We start from the raw sequence: 9,411 nt of genomic DNA on the forward strand, positions 1-9,411 counted from the left end.
TCTTTTTGTCAATGGATTCTTGCCAATTTATTTGCCAAAATATTAAATTGTTGAGGAACATGTTAACATTGGCAGTTGAGGAATGCTTCTTTGGCTTACTCTCAGGGTTAGGAAACAGAATCGGTCCTCATATTGGGAGGGATCCAATTGTTTATAGGGTAGTAAAAAAACCCTTTTATGATTTTTTAAAAGTGACATTCCTTTTTTACATGTAAATTTAACAGTCATTTCATTTACTGATTTGATTTGCTTGGTTGTATCGGATTGAAGTTGGAGTGTTAGACTATAGTAGATTAGTATGAGGGGGAGGTGGTTCTTGCTGAGCAGGCTGACAAGACTTGGGAAAGTAGCCCTTCCGTGGATGACAAGGCCACAGAACATCAATGTGAGATTTTTTTTTGTTATTGACTTTTGTACATGCGTGAATCTCTTTGTACAATGCAAGAATTACTATATTTGGCTTCACACTTGAATTGATTTATTTTCAGGGGAGCTGATTTGGTATGGCAAAGGTTGGATGAGGTATGTTAACTCCTGTGATTATTTTAATTCTCGCTTGAGATCAAAATCTTTACTGATCTTTTTCATTCTCAACTGACAATCATTAGGTGAATGGAGATGGGGTTTTTCTTACCAGCAACTTCACACCCTTTAAGGCTGAAACTCCAAGAAATGATTCATGGAATGAACATCAAGCTATGACGAGTACTGCTGTATGTATAACATCAATAAACTGTTGTAGTTGTTATTAGGTACATTAATGTTAACTAGTTCAAATTTATCTTTGTTCACAGGATTATCTTGCTCAATTTGACAACACTTCTGGAAAGTATGTTCTTCCTACCTGTTTTTCTCAATGTGCTTTATTGTTGTGTGTGTACAACATTCCTAGTTTAGGATTTCAGCAACCATGTGAATCTTGTATGAATGGTACTATGCAGAAAATGTTCGTCAGTAGGGCTATAAATGATATGCTAGTTGAAGCTATAGTTTCTTTTCTGATCTGTTGATTGTTGCTGTTAACCAAGCGCAATAACTTTCTTGAACTTTGACTATTTGATGGTTTTTTCTGTCATTGTGTATTGGACTGTCGGCTTAGCATGTACTTGAATGACCAATATATGCCTTACTGTGATTTTGAATGTGCTCAACGTGCTGAATCATCATAGATGTGCACTCCTGAGTCACTTTGCATGTGTTATCTAAATTCTAACGCTACCACATTGGCCCTCCTATGCTTGCAGCTCTGATCTAGAGCTAGCTATAGCACTTCAACAGCAAGAGTTTGAGCGACAACCACAAAGGTTTCAAGCTCCACCACCACAGCAGCAACAACAATAGTAAGTATAGGAGCCAGGGATTACATATGTCCCTGCGAAGTCTTAATTATATCATCAAAGTTTATATTATGTGTTCACTTGTTCTGTAAATTTATTGTGTGTTCACTTGTTCTGTAATCCATGAATATCACCAAAGTTTATATTGTGATACTTCCTGGAATATCATACCAACTGTATGCTAAGCACTATGATATCAAAAAGGAAAAATCATCCATGTATCTCAGTATCATTTTCATGTCTTTCATGTCTTTGTGAAAGTGCTAAGATGAATAACTGTATGCTAAGCAGCCCTTCCGTCGAATTTGAATTGTAAATTTAATTTTTTTTTGCGGAAAAAATGATTTGTAGGGGCGATTGGTACTGTAGCCGCCCCTACAAATACATGATTTGTAGCCACCCTTTCATAGGGGCGGCTGGCAAAACCGCCCCTACAAACGGTTACCAGCCGCCCCTAAAAACGTTTTTCTACGTAGTGTGCATATAGGTCCAAGCTAGATTATTATTTATTCGCATATAGTCTTTTATTAGTAGGTTTAAGATGGATCGTGTGAATGTGAGTTGAGTTTAGCTCGGCTAGTTAGATTCCTTGTGGTTTAATCTGCATATTCGATTAAGTCTTCGACTTATGCACGGATGTGATCACATGCATTTTTTCTAGATTTATTTCTAGATGCCGGTGCTTGCATTTTCCCGAATTTTATTCATTTGTAGGTCATGGCTCTGTGGTCAATAAGGCGCCTGTGATGACTTTATCAATCTCAATATATATGTCATCTTAGTCATTCATGAGTGCTCATAAGGATAGCGCATATAGGGTTGAGTATGTATGCACGACGTCTATGCATATATAGTGTAATCCACAAAAGATATGGATTAGGATTCATTAATCTATTGGCTCGATTATTACAGTCAATTTAGAGTGTTTAGATAAGCTTGGAGATTATTTTACCTCATCATTACTATAAGGAAGAAGTGATTCAGATAGACCTAAAAACTAGGGTTTGGTTCAGCCTTGGGATTGGCAACGCTAATGAAACCAAGTTACGGTAGGATCTGTACGTTGTAAGGCAAAGCATCATCAGAACATCTAGCGCTTGGATGTCCAGGCGGGGCTAGCGTCCGAATGCCCGTGCCTACTGCGTCTGCTTCACGTGGGGCCCGTGTCACTTCGTGTCCCATGCCCACACCGTAGCCCACGCCCGCACCATAGCACCCCCTCTACACCCACGTGCATGCATGCAGGCCTAATAGTTGCAGTAGGTGGCTGCTGCAGATGGGTCCCACTGCAACATATGCAAAACTAAGATCTACTTTGGCAACATCTAGATGAAACACTTGCAACATACGTCTGAAATACCAGAAAAACACATGTGTAGCCATTGCAAAACATACATAACATCCAGATAAAACACTTGCAACAAATGTGTGAAACATATGCAATATCTGGATGAAACACACTTGCAACAGATGTCTGAAAAAACATATGAAACATTGGAGACAGACGCTTGCAACATACGTGTACAATCTTTGCAATATATGCAACATCCTGATCTACTTTTGCAATATCCATATGAAACACTTGAAACATACCTCTAAACACACCTGAAACATTTGAAATATACACTTGCAACATGCATCATATCTCGTCGTAGCTAGACGCCCACAGGCCTTGCTGTTGGCGACCTTCCTGACTACCTAATGCCCATGACCATGGACCTACCGATCAACTGCGTCCTCGTCGGCGCTGCTGGCCGAGTCGCCGCCTCGTACACATCATCGAAAACCATCGTCGAGGGAGGAATGGAGCGCGAGGTGTAGCCGACCGGAGAAGCCCGCTCTGGGTATGGCCACTCGGATCTCGTGATGTCACGAGCTGAGGTTGATAGCGGCAAGGACCTTTTGGTGGGGAACAACAACGATGTCGGTAGCACGGAGGCGAAGTGGGCGTGGGTGGCAAGCACGGCGTCGAGCCAAGCAGGATGGGGCTCACTGGAGGTGGAGTGGGCGTGGGGGAGCAGACACGGCAAACATGGAGGTGGGATGGGAGGAGTAGGGGATGGGGTGCACTTATAGCTGGCCATACAGCCCGAGGCACGACGGCACGGCACGAAGCCTGCTTTTTTAGCCCGACACGAGCACGGCACGGCCTGATGACATGTGGGCCTGGGCTGGCCTGGCCCGAGGAAGTAGGTCATGCCTAGGCTGCTGCTCAGGCCCATGGGCTGGCACGGCAAGGCCCGGCCTACGTCAGCCGGCCCGGCAGCGGCCCGGCCACCCTCCTCCCCCTCCTCACTCATCCTCCCCTCCCCAAGGGCCAAGGCCTAGCGTGGCCGGCCCACCATCCTGCCTCCCCTCCTCCACATATAAAAGCGCATGGGCCGGCTCCACACCACAGCGCAAGCTCACCCTCTCCTCGCCTGGCTCACCCTCCGTCCCCCTTTCCCACACGCGCTGTCCCCCTTTCCCACATGCGCAAGCTCACTCCTTCGTCCTTCCTTCTCCACTACGCCGCTGAGGTGCGCCGCCGTGGGCTTGGGGCTCCTCACCTCCCTACCTCTTCTTGCTACATGCGATTGGATCCTCGTCGATGGCGTCCACCGTCACCTCCCGCAGGCTACCCCTGCCACACGTGGGTACGCGGCCACTGCCTCCAGCCGGATCCGCCTCGGGTGCGTGGCGTCAAGCTCGGCAGCAGCGTCGAGCGGGCGGCCTCCTCCATCCTCCTCCTGGCTCCTGCCGTCGGATCCGGCGGTTGCCGCTAGCCCGCCACCTCCTGCGACTCAAGCAGCTCGCACCGATGGCCTCCCCTCACCTCCAGCCGGATCTGCCTCGGGTGCGTGGCGTTGAGCTCGGCAGCAGTAGCAGCGTCGAGTGGGTGGCCTCCTCCATCCTCCTCCTGGCTCCTGCCGTCGGATCCAGCGGTCGCCGCCAGCCCGCCACCTCCCGTGACTCGAGCATCTTGCGCCGACGGCCTCCCCTCCCCCACCTCGCTCTCTCTCTCTCTCTTTCTCTTGGCTATGGTTGCGGGCTTCGGGATGGCCACACTCACACCTCGCTTCTCCCCATGTGCGACGCGGGAGATGGGCCTCCTGCCTTCCGTGCCACCCGCCGCCACTGCTGGAGCCGTCGCCGCCATTTTGACCTCGTCCTCTATCCTCTCTCCCTTCCCCTGCTGAGGCAGGCCTCGGGCCGGCCTGGCCTGTTAAAAAGGCCGTGCTTTCCGGGCCGGCCCGGCACGGAAAGTGGCCCGACGGGCCGTGCTTGGGCCGTTCGTTAGGCACGGTGGACTGGGGCGGCACGGCCCGGTGGCTCATCGTGCTCTACCGTGCCGGGCCAGGCCGGGCGGCCCGAATGGCCAGCTATAGGCGCACTGGAGGCGGAGTGGGGTGGTCGCCCGATGTGGTGAAGTGAGTAGGGACTTCGTTAGGGATTTCGGTTCGGATTTTTGTCGTGGGCAGAGGAGAAAGTGTCAACGTAGAGGAGCATGCCTGTTGGGCCACATCGCTTCATAGGCCTAGGAACGGCGTGTTTGGACGCACACACCCGGATGAACGCCCTCACCGATGCATTAACGAAGCATCATTTTTTTGTTTTCCTTTTTTATGCTTAAATAGAGTCGGCAGTGTAATTGGTTAACACTCAGAGTTGGACGGTATGAACCTTGTATGGCCCATATATAGTCCCGCCGCTATTGGTTACGTTGTTGGCCCAACCAAATGCGAAGTAACATGATCTATGGGCAAATCTGATGAACCAAGCAACACCTAGGTTCCCCTAAAAAACACCTAGGTGGTGTACAAGCAATAAGGACGAGCGGCCAACAATTCACTTACATGGGTAAGGCTAGAACTAATTACTATGCTTATTATAGGGGTACATGAGCGTGGTGTGTGTATATCGCAAAACAAAAACTAAATATAGGCACAAACGAGTGTTAGGGCCGACCCTAGCCACAATGGTACAGCTATCGGGCGCGACTGCCTAGAGCCGTAGGCCTAGCTAGACACAATCACACAACCCCCAACTTTGCAGCCCATTTGTCGCAAAAAAAAACTTCTCAGCCCATGGCCCAATTGCCAGGATCCGAGACGAGAACCTAGGAAGGCGAGATCACGGATCAAGCAACGGTCCGTCCCCGAGTCCTAAGTTGCGATTATGACTGGTTCTGTGGTTCTGCCTTGCTGTTGGACAATCTGCATGATGCTATCTCCGCGTCTCCTTGACTCCTAATCCCAAATTCCCAATATAAGCACCAAGCGATCGCGATCAAGTCGATCGTCGTCATCAGGAGGTGTGAGCGAGGCCGCGGCCGCGACGTCGCGAGGAGCCCATGATCAACGCAATCAAGATCACACGCTGATGGGACCCTCGACTGTCGACTTGGCATGGGCGAGCGTGGCATCCACGGACCAGTGAGGCCATCCGTAATAGAGATCTAGGCATCAGGCTGAAGAAGGCTAGCATCATATCTCCAACGGAGGTTTGGGATTTTCTTTTCTGTTTGTTCTTATCTAATCTTTGTTATAGGTAGAGTACATTCTAGATACTGGTGGTTGCTAATTGGTTAGAGTTATTTCTTCTTTCCTTCTAATCTAATTTCGATGTTATTCGAATTTTGCCATGGAATGTAAGAAACATTATTCGTCTGGTGCTATGAAAAGAAAACGAAGAGACTAGAAGATCAGTTTATTCAATTGCCAATTTAGTCATATACAAGTTCTTTAAGTGCTGGCATTGTTCATCAATCATTATTATTAAACTTGTTGGATTAAGAATATGCCATTGTGATTTTTATTGTTTTGCAAAATTAGATAAACCCATAGATGCACATTTGTGTGTGTATGTATGTATATATAGGACTCTATTATTTGGTGCCTAGGTACTAGATAGTTATTCAGTAGCAAACCTCCGTCCTACCCTAATCTTGGGCTGTGTAGCCGGCCTCCCATCCATCCTCTCTCTGTGCAATTCTAGGTCGCGCAGCACAGCACGTGCTGCCGTGCAGCCATATGCCCTCCAGGAGAACACACTACTAGAGAACATACTTTAGAACGATGTCCCAATTTAGCATTAGCTTCGGCATTTTTTGCCCCCAGGACTAAAGGACCCTTTAGTCCCGGTTGGTAATACCAACCGGGACTAAAGGTCCCTGTCCAACGGTCATCTGCGGGGCAGGGATCTTTAGTCCCGGCTGGTATTACCAACCGGGACTAAAGGTTTACCTTTAGTCCCGGTTGGTAATACCAGCCGGGACTAAAGCTTTTAGTCCCGGTTTGGGTGATGCCCCGGGAATAAAGATTAATCTTTAGTCCCGGTTTGGCTCCCTAACCGGGACTAATTATCCCGGCCTATAGACCAGCTCATTTCTTTCTCTCCGAGCCCGAGCCATTCCATTCAAACTCACTGCCTCTGTTCTTCAGCTTGCTGTTATTCTTGCTCTCTCCCTCTCCATTGGTGTTACTCTTCGATTTTGGAGGTAACAAACTTAATCCTCTTATGTTTTATCAGTAGCTTATCTCATTTTGCAATGTAGATGCATATATAACTTTATATGTTGGACTTTATTATGATTTTATATGTCATTTTTAGCTCAAAATCACATGATGATTTGCATATATGTTTGGATAAACAAAAGTTAAATTAGTTCATCAAAATCACGCCTCGCTTGTCCTCGGTGGAGCACGCGCCATCCTCGTCCCCGGCGGCTTACGTGATCTTAGAATTAATTTTTCCATGAAATGAAAAACTTAGAAAATAGTTAGAAAATTGTAGAAAATCCATACTAGTTGAACTTACGGACCGTGTTCAGCTCGGCGAGCATGTTCTCTATCGAGCGGTAACGAACATCAAGGAGGAGCTTTGATTTTATGAGGGAGAGCGGCAATGGTCGTGGAAGACCGTGTTCCTTTTCTCGTAGAATCGGAGCTCTTCCTTGGCCAAGTACGGTGCCGTCCGGTGGAGAAATGCTCGCCGAGATGATCACGTAAGCAAGGTCAACTAGTACGGATGGTTATTTATTGAAACATATTTTTGAGCTATAATTTGATGGATATTTGATAACTTCAGACCTACAAATGTCATCTACAAATGTTACTATCCTCGGCAACCTAAACGCCCGTGAGCTCACCGATATTGAGCAGGTTACTTAGAATTATTTTTTCCATAAAATGAAATACTTAGAAATCATGCCTTTTATTTTTTAGAATTAATTTTTTCCATGAAATGAAAAACTTAGAAAATAGTTAGAAAATTGTAGAAAATCCATACTAGTTGAACTTGCGGACCGTGTTCAGCTCGGCGAGCATGTTCTCTGCCGAGCGGTAACGGACGTCAAGGAGGAGCTTTGATTCTACGAGGGAGAGCGGCAACGGTCGTGGAAGACCGTGTTCCCTTTCTCGTAGAATCGGAGCTCTTCCTTGGCCAAGTACGGTGCCGTACGGTGGAGAAATGCTCGCTGAGATGATCACGTAAGCAAGGTCAACTAGTACGGATGGTTATTTATTGAAACATGTTTTTGAGCTATGTGATTTCTATGTCCTTTTAGCTCAAAATCACATGATGATTTACAATAGTAAAATTACTTGATAGTTTGGTATTTTACTATTATACATAGTACATATTTCATGGTTTAGTTAGATAAATAAATAATTTTAGTTTTGTTTAAATATATTATTTTAGAAAATGTGAAATTTACACTAGTTTACAAAAATAAATATAGAAAGTAGATGACAACTGGTATTGGATCCTCGGCCTCTCGTTCGGTTGCGAAACGACTGAGGCCAAAACTCCCTCTCATTATCTGCGCCAAGTGTAAGCAGAAGATTATGATGGAGTACCGAGTCAAGAGACAGGGACCCAACAAGGGTCGTGTTTTCTACAAGTGCCCGGATCGCGATGTGAGTTTCTTACGCATTTGATTATTATGGCTAATTGACCTGCTTTTCTTAAATATTTTTGACTAAATATTTTTTGGCTTTAATTTTAGTGGGAGGGCAATGGATGCGATGGTTGGTACTGGGAGGAAGATTATGCTACATACGTGCAGAATTCGGGTGCGCTTGAGATAGCGGCTGCTGATGATGAGACAGTGAGCCAGCAGGAGAAGCTTATTGATATTCAACAGAAGAATGATTTGTCTGTTTTAGTTGCGTACGGTCACGAAATAATTATGTTACTGAAGTGCATTGTAGTTTTAGTTTGTTTAGTGATAGTTAGGATTGCTTACATTGTAGCCAGGCTTAGTTAATTAATCAACCGTGTGTGTGTCATCTATGTTGTGTAATAAAATACTTAATTATGTTCAAGGTTTTCATAATTTGTCGTGTAATGCAGATTATGTCACGTCATTGGATGTACAATGCCGATCGCCGCCCCTAAGACTTTATTGAGGGCATGCACTATTTCTTAGGTGTGGTCGAGGCAAATAAGCGGGATGGTTTCATGTGCTGTCCATGTGCCATATGTAAGAATTTAAAGGAATATTCAAGCTCAATGAGTCTTCATTCACATTTGCTTAAGTCAGGTTTCATGTCAAACTATATATGTTGGACTAAGCATGGAGAAAACGAAGTCATGATGGAAGAAGGTGAAGGAGAAGATTTAGACATTGATGATATTATTGCTCAGTATGGTGCCTTTGATGATACTACAATGGGGGGAGATGAAGAAGAGGTAGCGATAGAAGATGATCTCGGTGATGCTCTTGGCGATGCCATTCGTGATGCACAACAAGAATGCGAAAGTGAAAAAGAGAAAGTTAAGTTCGAGCGCATGCTTGAGGATCATAGGAAGTTGCTATACCCGACGGCCGAAGAGGGGCAAAAAAAGTTGGGTACAACACTAGAATTGCTACAGTGAAAGACAAAGAATGGTGTATCCAACAAGGCATTTGAGAATTTATTGAACCTCATAAAGAAGATGCTTCCAAAGCCAAATGAATTGCCCACCACTACATATGAAGCAAAAAAGGTTGTCTACCCTTTGGGATTAAAAATTCAAAAGATACATGCATGTCCTCATGACTGCATCCTCTACCATGGCAATGAATACGAGAATATGTAAACCAGCACGG

The 9,411-nt window shown here is 45.7% G+C and overlaps 1 protein-coding gene and 1 long non-coding RNA gene across 2 annotated transcripts; both read left to right on the forward strand.

Moving 5' to 3' along the window:
- Positions 1 to 59: 59 nt before the first annotated feature.
- On the forward strand, positions 60 to 1,669 carry LOC136454324 (uncharacterized). The gene is made up of 5 exons (XM_066454780.1): positions 60 to 106; positions 489 to 522; positions 609 to 713; positions 795 to 829; positions 1,245 to 1,669. Exons 1-5 carry the CDS (start codon positions 60 to 62, stop codon positions 1,339 to 1,341), a joined length of 318 nt encoding a protein of 105 aa, XP_066310877.1. The 3' UTR covers positions 1,342 to 1,669.
- Positions 1,670 to 5,613: 3,944 nt separating this feature from the next.
- Positions 5,614 to 8,576, forward strand: LOC136451638 (uncharacterized). Its single transcript, XR_010758620.1, has 3 exons — positions 5,614 to 5,820; positions 8,059 to 8,236; positions 8,326 to 8,576. It is a non-coding gene; the product is annotated as an uncharacterized lncRNA (long non-coding RNA).
- The last annotated feature ends 835 nt before the right edge of the window (positions 8,577 to 9,411 follow it).

The sequence above is a fragment of the Miscanthus floridulus genome, chromosome 5, assembly GCF_019320115.1.
Source record: "Miscanthus floridulus cultivar M001 chromosome 5, ASM1932011v1, whole genome shotgun sequence".
Classification (NCBI taxonomy): Eukaryota; Viridiplantae; Streptophyta; class Magnoliopsida; order Poales; family Poaceae; genus Miscanthus; species Miscanthus floridulus.

Coding starts and splice junctions, on each gene's coding strand:
- LOC136454324 (XM_066454780.1), top strand. CDS start 60: ATGTTAACATTGGCAGTTGAGGAATGCTTCTTTGGCTTACTCTCAGG. Junction 107..488: donor TTCTTTGGCTTACTCTCAGG/GTTAGGAAACAG, acceptor ATTTATTTTCAG/GGGAGCTGATTTGGTATGGC. Junction 714..794: donor AAGCTATGACGAGTACTGCT/GTATGTATAACA, acceptor CTTTGTTCACAG/GATTATCTTGCTCAATTTGA.